The sequence below is a fragment of the Anser brachyrhynchus genome, assembly GCF_964034855.1.
Source record: "Anser brachyrhynchus genome assembly, chromosome: 21".
Lineage (NCBI taxonomy): Eukaryota > Metazoa > Chordata > Aves > Anseriformes > Anatidae > Anser > Anser brachyrhynchus.
In genome coordinates this window covers 3179025-3195445 of record NC_137714.1, presented here as the reverse complement: position 1 = coordinate 3195445, position 16421 = coordinate 3179025, and the positions used below count along the sequence as shown (strand labels likewise).

At 59.3% G+C, this 16421-nt stretch overlaps 3 protein-coding genes across 4 annotated transcripts; 2 read left to right on the top strand and 1 right to left on the bottom strand.

Annotated features, from left to right (window-relative positions):
* The first annotated feature begins 268 nt into the window (after positions 1 to 268).
* On the top strand, positions 269 to 4344 carry EFHD2 (EF-hand domain family member D2). Its single transcript, XM_080564127.1, has 4 exons — positions 269 to 760; positions 3049 to 3196; positions 3323 to 3457; positions 3529 to 4344. Exons 1-4 carry the CDS (start codon positions 348 to 350, stop codon positions 3661 to 3663), a joined length of 831 nt encoding a protein of 276 aa, XP_080420253.1. The 5' UTR covers positions 269 to 347; the 3' UTR covers positions 3664 to 4344.
* A 151-nt stretch (positions 4345 to 4495) lies between these two features.
* CTRC (chymotrypsin C) lies at positions 4496 to 6585 on the top strand. 2 transcript variants are annotated; one of them, XM_080564118.1, is made up of 8 exons: positions 4496 to 4820; positions 4923 to 5014; positions 5124 to 5221; positions 5299 to 5421; positions 5533 to 5669; positions 5757 to 5902; positions 6003 to 6152; positions 6256 to 6424. In XM_080564118.1, the coding sequence occupies exons 1-8, from the start codon at positions 4781 to 4783 to the stop codon at positions 6271 to 6273; spliced, it is 804 nt and encodes a 267-aa protein (XP_080420244.1). In that variant the 5' UTR covers positions 4496 to 4780; the 3' UTR covers positions 6274 to 6424. The 2 variants fall into 2 exon arrangements, with proteins under 2 accessions (XP_080420244.1, XP_080420243.1); XM_080564117.1 differs by having other exon boundaries at positions 6003 to 6585.
* A 2998-nt stretch (positions 6586 to 9583) lies between these two features.
* Positions 9584 to 16415, bottom strand: CASP9 (caspase 9). Its single transcript, XM_080564108.1, has 10 exons — positions 16241 to 16415; positions 15548 to 15761; positions 14937 to 15017; positions 14563 to 14594; positions 13095 to 13271; positions 12421 to 12510; positions 11661 to 11808; positions 10962 to 11141; positions 10418 to 10527; positions 9584 to 10146 (listed from the first exon to the last, which is right to left on the bottom strand). Exons 1-10 carry the CDS (start codon positions 16370 to 16372, stop codon positions 10054 to 10056), a joined length of 1257 nt encoding a protein of 418 aa, XP_080420234.1. The 5' UTR covers positions 16373 to 16415; the 3' UTR covers positions 9584 to 10053.
* Between the last annotated feature and the right edge of the window lie 6 nt (positions 16416 to 16421).

The following is a 16421-nucleotide window of genomic DNA, read 5'->3' as shown; positions in this document are numbered from 1 at the left end:
CGAGCCGACTTCTCCCTTGTGCCTCCCGTGGGCCTCCCATGGGAGTGTCGCGGGGGCACGAGAGGCACAGAAATGGGGACAGGAGAGAAGGGAGACGGCACGTAGCGCTGAGCAGGGGTGCCAAGGGGCTGTCTGAAACACGGGAGCGCATCGGGGCAAGACCGGAGCTCTGCGCGAGTGGCAGGCGATGCTCGTGGGCATGGGGCACCGCAGCACACGCCGCGGGCGATCCCCCGGCGCCCTGGGGCAGGTTCTGGGGGGGATCCAGGGGACCCCAAACGCCACCTTCCTCCATCCCTGCCCCTTAGCGTCGGGACAAGGCGCGGCCCCGCGTGCTGCGGGCGTGGATGCGGGTCCCCTGCGGGCGGATGCCGGGGACCGGAGCCCCCCCCCCCCGGCGGCTCTCCCCCACCTCCGATCCCACCCCCGGGGGGGGGTCCGCGGGGGGCAGGGGGCGTCGGGCTGCGGGGCGGAGCGGGGCGGAGCGGGGCGGCCATCCGGGCACCATGGCGGCGGAGGAGCTGGCGGAGAGGCTGGGCCGGCGGCTGGGGATGCAGGAAGGAGAAACGGAGCAGCAGCAGCGGCGGCACGAAGCGGAGCCGGGGCCGGGGCCGGGGCCGCTCCCCCCGGGCAGCCCCGCGGGGAGGGCGGGGGGCGCCGAGGGGTCCCCCGGGGGGGGCCGCCGCCTCTTCAGCCCCGCGGCGGAGTTCCGCGAGTTCTCCCGGCGGCAGCTCCGCGACATGGAGCGGCTCTTCCGACAGTGAGTTGGGGAGAAGGGGCGGAGGGGGGGTCCCCGGGAAGGTCCCCCCCTAGCTGCTGCCTGCTGTGGGTGTCTCTGGAAGCCCCCGCTTCCTTGCAGGAGGCACCCCCGGGATCCCCCCCCCCCCCCCCCCCGTCCCATCCCGGCTGTAGGTGCTTGGGGGGGACCCTGGAAGCCCCCCAGCCCTTGCAGGAGGGGACCCCCAGCTCCCCCGTTCCTCGCAGCCCCCCTCCTTGGCTCCCTGCAGGAGCAGCCCGTGGGGTGACCCCGGTTCCGTGCAGGAGGGGATCCCCAGGCCCCCCCCCCCCCCTTGGCTCCTCACGGGAGGGGTTCCCGGTACCCCCTGTTCCCTTGCAGGAAGCCCCCGACCCTAAAATCCTTGCAGCGAGGTACCCGTGCACGCAGCCCCCACCGTGTCCCTGGAGGCAGGGGGGGCACCCCAAAACCTTGCGGACGAGGCCGGGGATGGGGACAGAGGCGCAAACGTGCTCCTGCCACAGCGCCCCGGGGGGAGGTGGGGGCAGCGCTCCCCCAGCCGCACCAGGACCCCCAGGACCTCTGCCCTGCCTGCGTGCACGGGACCGGGCTGCAGCAGCAGGTCCTGAGCGGGTAGGTGGCACGTCCTCGGGGTCCCTTGTCGTGCCGCGTGTCCCCACGCACGGCGAGGCGCGATGCCGCAAGCGCGGGTCTGTGAGCTCAGGCCCCTGCTGCACTGCCCTGGGTCAGCAGGAGCCAGCGAGGGGGGAAGCTGGCGGCAGGTGCGGAGGTCTGGAAATTTCCAGGGGAAAACGGGAGCTGCAGCAGCTCTGAACCCAGCTCTGACAGGCCCAGGGGGTGTGTGAGTAGCCGGGAGCGAGCGGGACAGCTCGGAGCATCCTGCAGCGCCTGGCGGGTGCTGTGCGCAGGCATCGCGCTCTCCCGGAGCACGGGAATGTCCCGGGAGTGTTGGAACGGCGCTGCCAGGCGCGTGCCTGTGCGGCGCTGCCCCTTGTCCTAGCCAGCACCAGGGATAAATGGTGCTGTGAGCTGAAAAGCAGAGCCAGCGTGCTGCGCAGCATCGCTCGAGCCACGCTGAGTGCCAGGCGAGGACGAGGAGGAGGAGGAGGGCACGGAGCTGCTGCCCCCCGAAGCACAAGGCAGGGCTGGGGTGTGGACACGGGCAGCCCCACGGCGTCCGGGTGTGCTCTGGCCGGGGCTGGCGCAGCAGATGGCAGCGGCGTGGGGTCTGTCGGTGGAGCCGCGGGCGGCAGCCAGACGTGTGTGCTCGCACGCGCCGCAGCGAAAGGAGCAGCGCGGGAGGTGGGAGGAGAGGCAGCGGCGGCGGCCGCGTGGCCGGGGAAGCTGTGAGCAAGGCGGGGGGGGTCCCCAAGGGGAAGAACGTGGGGTAGGGGCAACGGCCGGGCTGCGGAGCCGAGCCCTGGCCACACTGCACTCACTGCAAGCGCGCCATGTGAGCGGTTTGTCCTTTCTCCCCCCTTTCCCTGTTGTGTTAGAAGGATTGCGACACGGGAGAGGATGCAAAGCCCACCCCAGCGGATGCAGAAATGCACGTTCGCTGCGGTGGCCGCGGCCGGGGGCTCGCTTTGGAGCAGCAGAGCTCGCCAACCCCCCGCTGCCACCAGAGCTCGGAGGAAGAGAGCGTGAAGGCTTTGTGCCCCCCAGGCCAGCTCGTAGCGGTGCATGAGAGAAAACGGGCTGCAGCTGTGCTCAGAGCCGAGCAGACCGCGGCAGCGAGGGGACAGATGAGTCACAGCCCCGCGGAGCTGCCTGTCGTGCTGAGCGCCGCCGCGCATAGCAGCCGCGTTTCCTGCAGCCTTAGAAGAGAGAAGTCAAGAAAAGCCCTGTGAGGTGTCTCCAGCGCTGCTCCGGGCGAGGCGTCAGCCCGGCACGCTGGCGGGGGGGCTGCGGTGCGTTGTGCCTGCTCCCCTCTCCTCCTCCACCTTCGCGTTGTGCCCCGCAGAGCCCCGTGTGGCGAGGCAGCGTTTCCTGGGGGCCTCAGTGCCTCCCTCCCGTGGGCCGTGCAGCGAGGAGGGGAGCGGTGCCTGCAGCACACGGGGTTCATCCCGTGGTCCTGCGCAGCGCTGGCTGCGCGCTTGGCAGCATCCCCGCAGGTGCCGGTGCCAGGAAGCGCGCTCGATGGGCAGGAGGAGCGAGGGAGCGCTGAAGACGCTCCTGGGGGCTGTTAGCGGTCGGGTGGAGGCGGCGGCGGTTTGGCGAGGCAGCCCGACGCCGCGGCCGAGCTGGCAGGGAGCGATACGGTGCGATGGGGCTGTGCTGCTGGCCCGCAGGTACGACGCGGGGAGGGACGGCTTCATCGACCTGATGGAGCTGAAGCTGATGATGGAGAAGCTGGGAGCGCCGCAGACGCACATTGGCCTGAAGAACATGATCAAGGAGGTGGACGAGGACCTGGACAGCAAGCTGAGCTTCCGCGAGGTACGTAGCAGGGCTGGGTGGCCGGGAGGTGAGCCCGGGCTGTCTCCTTGCAGTCCCTGCACGCTTGGGTAGGGGAGAGGCAGCTGGGAGCTGGCGGTGACGGGGACAACCCGCTCTGTGTCGCAGTTCCTGCTGATCTTCCGCAAGGCGGCAGCAGGCGAGCTGCAGGAGGACAGCGGGCTGCACGCCCTGGCCCGGCTCTCCGAGATCGACGTCTCGACGGAGGGCGTGAAGGGAGCCAAGAGCTTTTTTGAGGCCAAGGTAAGGGCCGCAAGCCACACTGAGGGCTGGTGGGGGGTCGGGGACCTCTGCGGACGTGCCGCTGTCCCCAGGCGCAGGCCATGACGGAGGCCAGCCGCTTCGAGGAGGAGATCAGAGCAGAGCAGGAAGAGAAGAAGAAGCAGGCGGAGGAGCTGAAGCAGAGGAAGGCGGCATTCAAGGAGCTGCAGTCCGCCTTCGCGCAGTGACCGCGGGTCAGCGCCGTGCCGGAGGGACGTAGCGGTGCTGGGGGAGCCTCGTGCAGGAGGAGTCGTGCCTGGCTGTCCCTGCCGTCCCCAGCCATCCCCTCTCCCCCGAGCGGCGCTTGTCCCCTGGGTGTCGTCGTGTCTTGCATGCGCCGTGATTTGGGCCGGGCTGGGTGCTGTGCCGCGGGTCGGTGCCCATCGGCGTCGCTGCGTGCGCGGCGCGCTGGTGGCACCGGGAGCGGGGCGAGCCCCCGGGGCCGACCTCTGCGGCAGCGGAGCGAGGGCCGGCGGAGTCGTTGTCTGCGTGTTCAGTGTCGCTGTATCCTCTGTGCGAAGCGGGCAAGCGCCTGCCCCTACGTGACCCTCAGGGTCAGAGCGGAGGCGGCCTTGTGTCCGCTCAGATTCTGTTTATTTTGGTAAAAGATGTCCGGAAAGGCCGCCGCAGGGCGGAGAAGCTTTATTTTTTTGTGTTCGTCTTCTAAGCAGCCCGAAGGGAAAGCGCTCCAGCAAGTGGTGTCTCCCGTAGCTCGACCGCTGTTCCTTTGGGGAAGGGTTGTACCGGTGACCGTAATGTCCAGGGCGGTGTTTGTCTCAGCTGCTCCTTCCAGTCCGTGGCACGGGTGTGTGTTGTGTCTTTTTTTTTTTTTTTTTTTTTAAATCCCAAATAAAGATTATATTTCCTAAGTCTTGCAGCTGCCTATGCCCAGGGGACGGTGGGGAGCCGGCTGCATGGTGGGCGTTTAGGACGGTGGGAGAGGGCTCCGGGAGCACTGTGGGGAGGGGATTGGCACCCCCGGCGTCCCCACTTGACTGTGGAGCGGTCGCAGCCCCCCCCGTGACGAGGCGAGCGTGGGTGCCACGTCCACCCCATGGGACGGAAGGGTGCGCGCAGGACAAGTGCATCCGTTCCCAGGAGGGCTTGGGCCGCCCCGATAAGACCTCCCGAAATAGCCGGGGAGGGGGGGGGGGAGGCACGCAAGCAGCCTGTGCTGCTGTGGGACATCTGCCACCTGCCACCAGAGGGACGCCGGGGCACAAGGCCGGGCGGTGGCCCTGAGGCGGCACGGCCGTGCTATAAGAGCTGGGGGTGCCTCGGTCCTGCCGCACCACGACCGCGACCATGCTGGGGGCTCTGTGTCTTGCTGTGCTGCTGGGCTACGGTGGGTGAGGAGCCGGGGCCGGGGGGAACAGCATGTCCCACCCGTGTCCACTAACGTCCCCCCCCCGTGGTCACTAATGTCCCCGTTCCGGGTGTCGCGCAGCCTACGGATGCGGGCAGCCGGCCGTGCCGCCCCAGCTGGGCGCCCGCGTGGTGGGCGGTGTGGATGCCGTTGCCCACAGCTGGCCGTGGCAGGTAAGGGGCAGGGGCTGTGGCACCAACACCGGGAACCCGTCCTGGGGCTGGGGGAGTGGGGAAGGGGCGGCCGGCTACCTGCCCCCACGCTGCGCCTGTGCCCTCCCAGATCTCGCTGCAGTACAGCCGCAACGGGGGCTGGAGCCACACGTGCGGTGGGACCCTCATCGCCCCCAGCTGGGTGCTGACGGCCGCCCACTGCTTCAGGTGGGTGATGGGGAAGGGACTGGGGGGGGGGAACCCAGGTGCTGCTGCCGCTGATCCCCGCTCCGTGCTGCCGGCAGCTCGAGCCTGACGTACCGCGTGGTGCTGGGTGAGCACGACCTGACCGCAGAGGACGACGGCGCCGTGGTGGCGGACGTGGAGAAGTTCATCGTGCACGAGAACTGGAACTCCTACTTCATCATGTAGGAGAGGGTGATGGCAGCTGGGAGGGAGGGGGCTGTGGCCCCGTGCCGGGGTGGCGGTGGGGTTTTGCCGGTTCCCCCCCTTCCTCTCCACGCGGCTTCTCCTTGCAGCAACGACATCGCCCTGATCAAGCTGACGCAGCCGGTGCAGGAGAGCGCCAGCATCCAGGCAGCCTGCTTGCCGCCCAGCGGCCTGGAGCTGCCCAACGACTACCCCTGCGAAGTTACCGGCTGGGGACGCCTCTGGAGTAAGCAGGGGGCGGCCATGGGGCGGGGGGGGTATAAATGGGATGGGGACCGGGCGCCGCGGGTGCAAGGTGAGGCTGTCGTTGCAGCGAACGGGCCCCTGGCTGAGGTCCTGCAGCAGGCGCTGCTGCCGGTGGTGGACTACAGCACCTGCTCGCAGGCCGACTGGTGGGGCGGCCTGGTGCGCACCTCCATGGTGTGCGCGGGCGGCGACGGCGTCGTCTCGGGCTGCAACGTGAGTGTGGGCAAAGCGGGGAAGGCTGGCGACCCCCTGGAGGGGGGGGGGGGGAAGCTGCGGGGCATGCCAGCGGTAACGCTGTGCCGTGCCTGGGCAGGGGGATTCAGGCGGCCCCCTGAGCTGCCAGCGCGACGGGCTCTGGGAGGTGCACGGCATCGTCAGCTTCGGCTCCTCCTGGGGCTGCAACACGTACAAGAAGCCGACCGTCTTCACGCGGGTGTCTGCCTACATCGACTGGATCAACGAGGTGGGTGCCTGGCCCCTCAGCGAGGCTCCCCTGCCGTTGGGGTCTCCCTCGTCGTCACCCAGCCGCGGGTCTGACCGTGGGGCCTCTCTCTTGGCTTCGGCAGAAAATCAGTGCCAACTGAGGACGTGCGGCCGGTGTCGCCTACCGTGGAGCTTCGGGCGTGCAATAAAGAGAAATAACCGGCTTCGTTTGGCCCTGTGGTTACTGGGTGGGGTGGATGGGGGCTCAGTGAGGCAAGCCCCAGACCTGTGGGGAGCAGGCATCAAGTCTGTCCCGGCATTTTAGGGTGGGAGAGGCCAGGCTGGGGCTGGGCTGGCTCTGGCCCCCAGGGGCTGCGGGGGATCCAGCGAGGGCCCCAGAGGTGCACTGGTCCCCCAGGGCAGGGGCTGCACAGTGGCAGCCAGCTGGGGCACCAAACACTGCAGGGGGGTGCTGCTGATGCAGGTGGGGTGGTCGTGCCCGGTGTGTCCCCAAAAGGGCTCCTTGGGATCCTTGTGCCAGGGCCGGCCCCTGTTCTCTGTGCCTTTGTCCCTGGGCTTTTGTAGGAGAAATAATATTACAGGAAAGATAACTTAAATACTTTACACGGAAATTATGTGATGCTGTTTTCAACGGTACGTACCTAAAGAAGCACGGACATGGTAATGAAATAGCACGTGTATTCTGCGTTCCACGGCAGCACCGAGGCCCCTGCCCCTCCACACGTGTGGTTCTCGCCCCAGAGCAGGTCGTGGGGAAGGCGCAGCCTCCCAGAAGGGGTGCAACCAGCTGCCGTTGTCCCGTCGGTGTCAGCCCCATCAGCATCAGCTCCCCAGACCCAGTGACGTGCCCATGCAGCTCCCCAGCACCCCGGGTGGCCGAGCCCTGGGGCGTTGGGCAGCCGTCGAGGCACAGCCAAAAACACCCCGGGACTGCGGTGTGAGCGCCACGGGGCCCTGACAGGTTTGGGGTGGCTGGTGTGGCGGGCAGTGCTGCGGGTGGAGCCCTCTCACCTTGCTGTGGCACACGCCTGGCACGGCAGGGAGACGGAAAGAAGCGGCCCACTTTGCCCTAAAAGTAACGTTTATAACAGAAGCAGTTTTAAGTATTAAATCTGTTTTATTTAAGACCGAACATCAACTGTATAATTACCCACAAATACAATTTAAAAGTATAAACTACTAAACTATCAGTAGGTAGCAAACATACAGACAGTAAGAGTAATAAAAAGTACTTTCTAGAAAGTACAAGCTGCTAGGTAACTATAGTACACTGCAGTGTAGATAGGCATATATACGTAGGTAACTTTAGTACTCTAGAATACACTATTCCAGTTATCTACTCAGAAAACTTAGAAAAAAATAGTAAAATAAATTTGTACTTATACAGTACTCAGGTAACTTTGCAGTACTCAGTTACTTACACAGTACTCAGGTACCTACACAAAAAAAAATAGAGATTTTTTTAAACCGGTACTTTGTATGTTGTACAGAGTCTAATAAGGAAAAACCATAATTGTATACAAATTTTCATACCTATTTTTCATTATTTCCGTAAATCTAAAGTAATCTATAACTTATGCTGGACAATCTATTACTTAAAATTTTATCTACTGTCAATGTTTGATCTAAGTACAAACGTAATAATTTTAAAGAAAAACTATCTCCATTATTTATACTTCACACTTCTTTCAATAAGTTTATATATAGGGATAGAGACTTCATAGGGACTGAAATTTTTGTTGAAAGCATACACCGAAAGTATTTTACTACCTGAAATCTGCTTGAAAGCGCAAAATCTAAGTAGTTTGCCTGCAAACATCATACAGGTAAGTTAGTTAAAAGTCCCTTTATGCAAACAGTAATTTAACAACACCCGTACTCCTCGTACACAACCTACTTGTAAAGTTACGATAAGATCCTCTACGCAACCTCTAGTTATGTAGACGCTGTTGCACGTTACACAAGCATGTTTCCACCTTTCTGTTGTTCCAGTAATGAGCTCGCCTAGTCAAATGAGCGCATTTTTAGGGTATATGTTTTTGTAAACAGAAACTGTAACTATCATTTGCAAGTGGTTAAATACACGTAGATAAGTACTTCGATCTTTCCTGTACAAAAGTACAGCTATGATTACTTACCTTACTTTTTCTTTTACTTCTATACATAATGTTCGTACATAGCCTTATAGCAAAAGTAAGTACGTGTAAAGGTAAACGTACAAGTTTTTTTAGATATAGCTGCTAAGTGCTACATACACCAACTTGTACTTGTGTAAAGTAATGCTATGTTATGAAAGGTTGTGGACACTGCGGGGCCTCGAGGTCCTTCCTGTAGTGAGGGGCCCAAAGCTGAACCCAGCACTCGAGGTGCGGCCTCACCAGAGCAGAGCCCAGGGGGACGATCACCTCCCTGGTCCTGCTGGCTGCACTACTCCTGACACAACCAGGATGCTGTCGGCCTTCTTGGCCACCTGGGCACCTGCTGGCTCGTGTTCAGGTGAGCATCAACCAACACCCCCAGAGCCTTTTCCCCTGCACAGCTTTCCAGCCACTCTGCCCCAAGCCTGTAGCGCTGCGTGGGGTTGCTGTGCCCCAAGTGCAGGACCCGGCACTTGGCCATGTTGAACCTCATCCCACGGCCTCTGCCCATTGACCCATCCTGCCCAGGTCCCTCTGCAAGGCCTTCCTGCCCCCCCGGCACATCGACACTAGGCCTGGCCAAACCCTGCAAAGCTGTGGATGGCACAGCCCTCACCTCCAGTGCTCCCAACAGAGGGGCCTGCAAATACCCAGTGCCTGTAAATGCCGCATTTGAGCGTCACACGGCCCCCGATCGCTGCAAACACCCCTTCCCTAGCAGACCGCAGCGCAATCTGTATTTGCAATGCTGAAAACAACCCCACACGGCTTCTGAAGTGTTGAAAGCCTCATGCAACAAAAAGGAGCTGTGAAGACCCACCCAAGCGCTGTGGCCATGTGGCTGTCGGAGCGGCTCTCTTCACCCTGGCCTTGTTCTGCCGCAGGAATGGTGCCAGGAGAGCGATGGCCAGGCTGCACATCCCTTCCGCGGCTGCTGCAACACAGCGGTGGCTCATCAGGCTCACAGATTCCTTCCCTTTAACTCCCAAACACACAGCTTGTGACCTGAAAATGTCGTCACAGCTACACGCGGTATCTTGTAAGGGCTTTGATGCTACCAGAACTGATATTCAAAGGAATCCTCACCAGTTTTCTGCAGTGACGCACATTCAGCATCCACGTGGTTCCTCTGAAGGACATGCTTCCCCTTCTCTGCTGCGTTAACAGCAGAAGATTAAACTTTTCAAGCAAGGTTTCTTTCTTGCCCTACACATTTTAGGCATTTCTACACACTTAGGCTACACATTTAGCTTTTTGCACATGCTGAAAGGGCATGCATGAGAGGGAATGGATGACAACACAATGGGAAAGATTTTTTGCCTTTTGTTTTTTTGTTTTATTGAGAAAGAAAATTTGTTGTTGGAGAAATCATTCCTTTCCATTTATTCCATCGGTCAATTCCATTGATTCCCTCAATCAGCTAGCCAGGCAGCAAAAAGGACACAAACACGATCACCAAAGACCGGCACCAAGAGGCAGAGCGCAGCCACGTCACAGCCAGGTAGAGGCCCCTGCCCCATGAACGCGGAGGATGGGGCTGATGCGCACCCTGGCAAAGGCGGTTTCTTCAAACGCCCCTTCCTCGTCATTAGCACAGGGCCAGTGCTATTTTATTGCTATTTCACAGTGATGACTGCTCACAGATTACATTTCTCAAGACGAGCATCTCCATGGACAGACAACGGCCACCAGGACCACCCAGTCCGAGCTACAGCAGGCACAGCTTTCGTCCGGCCACGGGGAAGCGATTTTCACCTCGGCGGGGAGCTCAGCGCCCACACGTCACTTGCACATGAAGAAGAATTTTTTACGGAGGAAGTTGAAACAGCCCGGGATCTGCTTGAACTTCCCCTTGGCAGACACAGTATTTGCCACCTGGGAACGGAAGGACAGCTTCAGGTTCTGAGCGTGGGACTGACGAGCCCTGCTTCTGTCTTAAGGCAATCTGGGGGGGGGGGAATGTTCCTTGACAAACTAAAACCTGTTATTTTCAAGACTATGTTCAGTAACATTGCTCCTTTTACAAATGTCGGCCTGCCTACCCCGACTGACGGCAGCTCTGGTTATTGCCTTCATCTCATTCAAGGCTACAAACAGGAGGAGGGAAAGTAATAAAGTAATTAAAAAAAAAAAAAAAGACATTTACCCGCAGTAACATGGTTGGCAGGTCTTCAGAATGGGCATGCTGTCCCAGCACGCTGTCCAGCGTTTCCACATACCATGAGCCGCTTGACTTATCCCTCCAGGAGACAAAACCTTCAGAGAGAGGAGGAGAAAATTACTCCTACAGTTGTCTTGCTTCACACCTCCAAGGACCATCTCCAACAGTTGCCCCTAACTTTGGCCATGAAGCTCAGTCTCTTCCACCACCTTAGCAAACCAATCCAAAACCTCTTCACACCCCTGTTGCCTCTGCCTGTAATATCGTGACAAAGCTGTTCTGGACGCTGCAAGGGGCTCAACTGTTGCTAAGGAAGGGCCAGACAAAGCAAAACAAGCGTGCAGAACGTGGCTCTATTTGTACGATGACGGACAGCGACTACATCATGATGGGGCAGTTCGGCAGCAGCTTCCTCCCCCAGATCTCCAAAATCCAGCTGCAGAACTAGGAGGACATCTCGAGTACGAGTTTAGCACCCTTGGCGCCAATTAGTCTGTGCCAGGCAAATGATTTGCACGGGTTATCTCACCTGGAAAGGTTGAATAGGACACCAAGATGTCACCGGGTGTGGGCAAACTGGCTACGGCATCCGGCTCGTCCATATTACCCGACAGAGCCTGGAAAGGAGTCGCATCCGACTCTACGGAATTTCTGCAAGCTTCATCTTTGGGTGATTCGCAATCCACTTCAAATCCTTGATCTTTTTGGTCTGCAAAAAGCAGAACAAGAAACCCCCTTGCTCTCCTGACACATTCAGCAATCGTACATCCTCCGTTATCAAACGATGGGGAAAAAAAACCACAGAAATGCTATTTTCCCAAGGAAATCCTCCAAGGAAACAAAGCTTTTCTGCTCTTTGGCCTTGCTGCTGGAGTCGGTGCCATCAGGAAATTCACGCAGACGCCCTCGGGCCATGCTTCCCTGCTAACCTTGTGGCTAAATACCTAGGGCAGGCAGCACACCCTCCTCCCATTCTGCATTCCCAGCTGTGTGAAAGAACTGCGCCAGCGCACTCGAGCCAGTTCTATCCTCCTGTGAGATGCTCGCACCCGAGTCCTTTGACTCGACGTGCGTTAGCAGTAAGAATACACAGTTGGGAATACCAAAAGAGAGCTGGAGAAAAAGGCAATGGACTTCACAGGAATGAGAAGCCGAAGCCTGACCGTGCCTGACCAGCCTGCTCACACCTCGCAGCTCTTCCACGACTGGAGCTAAAACAAAGATTCACCTCCACCACAGGCCTGGATGAAGAAGAGTTTGGGTTTTCCTCTCAAACTTGGGCAATTGGACCCATCGAAATGTCTCACAATCTTTTCAACTGGAATACTTTTTCCGTCCGTTCCATAAATCCCTCCGGGAAACTGATTATGGCTTGTCTGAAAGAGGAAAATCCAAGAGCTACTAACACAGAAAGAACGGTGAGCTCAGAGGAAACCTGTTTCTGCACGAGCGCTCTCTTTTCTGTCTCTTTCCAGCATAAAGTTACCAGAATAAATCTCACTTCCTCGTATTTGTGCAATTACGCGCGCTCCATCAGCGAAGGGATGCCCAGAAGGCATTTAGGACATCCTAAACCCCAGAATCCCAACCTCCCTGATTATCCAACTCCTATTCCACCTCCTCTGGCAACGGGCTTCTTTACCCTCTGGGACAAAGGGCACACAACGTACAACATTTTTGCGAACAGCTGCTCTCCTCTCGCTTCGAGGCCCACAACTTGTGATATTTGGTCTTTACTAGAGCTGGAGAAACAGGAAGGACTCGAGCACTACAGCACAAAGGTCAGCGCCACCTCCCTCTGCTCTACGCCCACCATCTGGTTCTGAAATGCAGACGCTGCCTTCGGAAGCTGAGAGCACTCGTCCAAAGGCCGCCTGATCTTTGGAACAGCACCGCTGGCTCGGGCTGCAGTGGAGGAACTCGGGTTTTCTCTCCCCCAAATCTGAAAGCGTTAACTCCTTGCTGCTTCGGAAGAGAGACAAACCTACCTGACAGCCGTGGGAGAGGATGACCACCAGGCAGCAGTCCAGGGCACTGTGGTCCTGCTGCGCCAGACTCCGCAGCTTTGCATTGATTTCCTACGTCAAAAACATCACGGGAAGGGTTTTTGAACCACGCGCTGCCCACAGATTACTACCTGGGCCCTGCCCTATCCCAGCTGTGCTGCTCAGAAGGCCCCAGTCAATTTCTCTGCTGCTTTCTGTCCAGCAGAAGTGGGATAACACAGACCCCACACACGTGCCCCGAAGCAGAGAGTATTTCTGCAGTTCTGCTGCCACTTCACATCGCTCGCTTTATCTGAAGAGGTTTCTTTCCTCGCTGCATCCTTCACAACACAGCAATGTACATGAAATATCGTTCTACACAACTCACCTGCTGAGACGCACTGCTCCTGATTAGGAGGCGGGCTGGCAAGCAAATCACCTCGCCTTACTTTTGGCAGCCACTCTAGCTGCCTGCCTGCCTGCCCTCCGCGACTTCGAGCGGCAGATGAGGCGCACACAGATAAGCAAGTCAAACCCCTGGGGCTACACCCAAAACAGAGGCTGTCAGAGCTATGATGCGAACAGAGCCTCACAGGTTTCCCTATAAATCACATCCTGGAACCAAAACTCAGCCAGCGGGGGTGAATTGAATTGGGTCCTCTTGCTGCCACCCTCACCTGAGCTTTGAGATCCTTCAAGGTCTGGACGCGGAAGCACAAGGACTTGAAGCGCTTCTCCAGCCTCTCGCAGTCCACATCGGATCCGACTCGAGTCGACAGACCGGAGTCAGGGCTGAAGGTGATGTTGTTGATGATCAGGCAGTGTCCACAAGGGTCTGCCTTCAGCTGGTACACCTGGCACGCACAAGCCCATAAGGGAACTTTTAGATGAGTCGCAATTAAACACCCTCATATTCAGAGTGTTTGCAGCTAGCCAGGTGGGACACAAGAAGAGGAGGCCTTAAAGCAGCTCATCTCACAGCTTTTTCACAGCTCTGCTACTTTAGGACGAGGAGGAACGGGCTAAAGTTGTGCCGGGGGAGGTTTAGGTTGGATGTTAGGAAGAACTTCTGTACCAAAAAGGTTGTCAGGCACTGGGATGGGCTGCCCAGGGAAGTGGTGGAGTCACCATCCCTGGAGGTCTTTAAGAGACGTTTAGATGTAGAGCTTGGTGATGTGGTTTAGTGGAGGACTTGGTAGTGTTAGGTCAGAGGTTGGACTGGGTGATCTTGGAGGTCTCTTCCAACCTAGGTAATGCTGTGGGTAAGTTTCTGGGAGCCTTTTAGGCACACTCACCACGAGAGCGCAGAGAGCACACGCGATGAGCCAAGACACCAGGCAGGTCAACCTCCTAGAGACTCGGACTGCGCACCGACTACAGCAGAGCAGTAATTCGGGAGAGCTACCCAAACCCTTCTGCTGCCACGGCCACGAGCTTCAAGTGAACGCGGCCAAACCATCCGCCCCACATCGGGTGCGAGTGAGCTGCGTGGTCAGAAGGTGGCTCCCAAAAAACACATTTCCAAATCCTGACTGCTTGCTTTGCTGCGAGCCTCCTGGTGCACAAAAGCTGCCGCACGCGCTCGTTGTTGTTTTCCCTGCTTCTATTTTTCAACACCACGATTACCAAGTCACAACACTACCTCACAGACAATACTTGCCTCGGTGCCTGAGGAAATTACTAGCTGTCTTGCTGGAAACTTTAAGCACCATGTTTAGCTCTACGTAAGGTTATTTGTGGTACAGCTACGGTGATCCTAAGGAGGAGCTGGCTAATCATTGACCCTCTCTGAGCCAGTCGGCCTGGTTACAGCTCAGAGCAATTCCTTGGGTCGTGGAGTGCAAGAAGTGGCTGTCACAGGATTAATTCCAGCTGCAGCAGCTGTGGAGCTTCGTGCTGTGGGACTTCTTTAGTCCAACTACAAGTTTAAGCCACAACAAGCCTCTCTTTTTGACGTTTGACTCTGTCTTCTGAGGATGGACACTCTATTATCTTCAACCCTGCTCTGTCTTTTCGTGTCTTAAAGGGCGGGCTCCTACACGCCACGCACACAGAACCTCCAAGACGAATGGCAGTAAAGAACTCAGACACGACGACAGATAAACTGGAATAGAAAGAAGGCAAAAAGGGATCTAGAGTACTAACCAGATTGTGGTCGCTCTTGTCGACAGCTGAACCTACAACACACAACAGAGAAGTTAACACTTAACAAGGAGCTGTTACAGCCATTCTTCACGCCAACCCTGCCCCGTCACCCGTAACGTGGGGGTGACACACGTGAATTCCCCCAAAAGCAGCACAGGGGCCAGCCTGGAGAGAGCCTGGCTCTGCCTGAGAACGCCCTGGGCAAAACAGGGCACTGTTATCTGGGAGGAGCTGCCTCCAGCCTGGCACTCCTCCGAGACAGTTGGAAATTCCCAGAAAGGGAGCAGTAAAGAGCCTCCCGATGGCGTGCCAGGACAAACAAGGAACTGACGGGCTGCTGAGACCTTCCTAAGGGCTACTGGGACGTTGCTTACCCTGGGCTGGTGCAGGAGGTGCTCGAAATTGTTCGCTCTGGTCTTGGACCGGGATGGACAAGCGTTCCACGGTGCTCTCACCTGTAACAGCACAGGACAGTCACCTCTTTCCTCCCACCCCTGCCAATTTCATGCTAGAAGCAAACAGCCTCAGTTTCCCAAAAGGGCCAGAGCTTGCAACAATGCTGCTGCAAGGGGGCGATGGAACATCACTTCCAGTTTTCCCTTTTTGGGCTCCGTAAAGTTTCCCACAGCAACCACACAAGCTGGGTCTGCGCACGGATTCAGCAGAGCGCGAGACAGGAATAGTGAGAATGGAACAGAATCCATTTTCAATGCAGCAGCGCGGAGGCTCCATGCGAAAAGAAGGGGAAGGTGGCTTGTGATGCTGCCAGAGCGCAGCTGGAGCTTAACAATTCCCCCTCCTGGGAAGGATGACGTGCTCCCAGCAGCTCTGCAGAGCCCCCTCTACGATCCACGCTCTGGGATAACAAACCCAGGACCTCACAGCCCACTCGCCAGCCCACTGCAATTCCAGGGCGCGAGGAGCTCCGGCTGCTGCCCCCCATCCTGCAGCTCGCTGGGCAGCAAACCACGACCTCGGTACTTACTTTTACCACGCTTTTCTCCACTCGGCTCCAGCTCCACAGGCCTCAGGTCTCTGGGCTGCGACGGCAGGCTCCCGCACGCCTCGCTCAGCGCATCCGCCAGCTCGCCCTGCCCTGTGTCCCGCAGGATCGAGACGAACACGGGGAAAGCCCGCTGCCCGCGGCTCTCCAGGTCGATAACCAGCTGCCGGGCCTGCTCCCTGCGTGTGCCGAGACTCTGTGGGGGCGAAAAAACACGGGATGAGACTCAGGGGCGCTCCTCCAGCCTTCCCCCCCTGCACCCCCCACTGAGGTGCCTGGGGAACAGGACCTAGGGCTGGGGGGGGGAAGGACGAGGGGACACCCCCGGCCATGGGGCCCCGGTAGCCGGCCGTAGGGCCCCGGTAGCCGGTCGTAGGGCCCCGTAGCCAGCTGTAGGGTCCCGACAGGCAGCCGTAAAGTCCCGGTAGCCAGCCTTAGCGCCCCGTACCCGGCCGTAGGGCCCCAGTAGCCGGCTGCAGGGCTCCGTACACGGCCATAGGAACCCGTTACCCGGCCACAGGGACCCGGTACCCGGCCCCGGCAGCCGGCCCACGGGTGACAGCCTCGCTGAGGGGCCCCGAGCGCCTCACGGTACCGCGAGGCCATGATGGAGGCTCCCCTCAGCCCGCGCCCACCGCGCTGACAGGAATTCACCCCCCGCCGCCATCCCCCCACCTGCAGCTCCTCCACCATGGCGGCGGTGAACACGCCGCGGTCCCTCAGCGGCGCCCAGAGCGGCTCCAGCCGCAGCCCCTCCACCAGCAGCACCCGGCTCCGCCTCAGCGCCCGCCGCCGCCGCTCCTCCATGGCGGCCCCGCCGCGGTCCCGTCAGGCCCCGCGCCGCGTCCCCGTGGCA

Excerpts from the sequence above, each read along its gene's own strand:
- EFHD2 (XM_080564127.1), top strand. The coding sequence starts at position 348 with ATGCGGGTCCCCTGCGGGCGGATGCCGGGGACCGGAGCCCCCCCCCCC. Across the intron at positions 3,197-3,322 it reads GCAAGCTGAGCTTCCGCGAG|TTCCTGCTGATCTTCCGCAA; the intron begins GTACGTAGCAGG and ends TCTGTGTCGCAG. Across the intron at positions 3,458-3,528 it reads AGAGCTTTTTTGAGGCCAAG|GCGCAGGCCATGACGGAGGC; the intron begins GTAAGGGCCGCA and ends CGCTGTCCCCAG.
- CTRC (XM_080564117.1), top strand. The coding sequence starts at position 4,781 with ATGCTGGGGGCTCTGTGTCTTGCTGTGCTGCTGGGCTACG. Across the intron at positions 5,670-5,756 it reads CGGCTGGGGACGCCTCTGGA|CGAACGGGCCCCTGGCTGAG; the intron begins GTAAGCAGGGGG and ends CTGTCGTTGCAG. Across the intron at positions 5,903-6,002 it reads GCGTCGTCTCGGGCTGCAAC|GGGGATTCAGGCGGCCCCCT; the intron begins GTGAGTGTGGGC and ends GTGCCTGGGCAG.
- CASP9 (XM_080564108.1), bottom strand. The coding sequence starts at position 16,372 with ATGGAGGAGCGGCGGCGGCGGGCGCTGAGGCGGAGCCGGGTGCTGCTG. Across the intron at positions 13,272-14,562 it reads ACAAGAGCGACCACAATCTG|GTGTACCAGCTGAAGGCAGA; the intron begins GTTAGTACTCTA and ends TGTGCGTGCCAG. Across the intron at positions 10,147-10,417 it reads TGCCAACCATGTTACTGCGG|GTGGCAAATACTGTGTCTGC; the intron begins GTAAATGTCTTT and ends TTCCGTTCCCAG.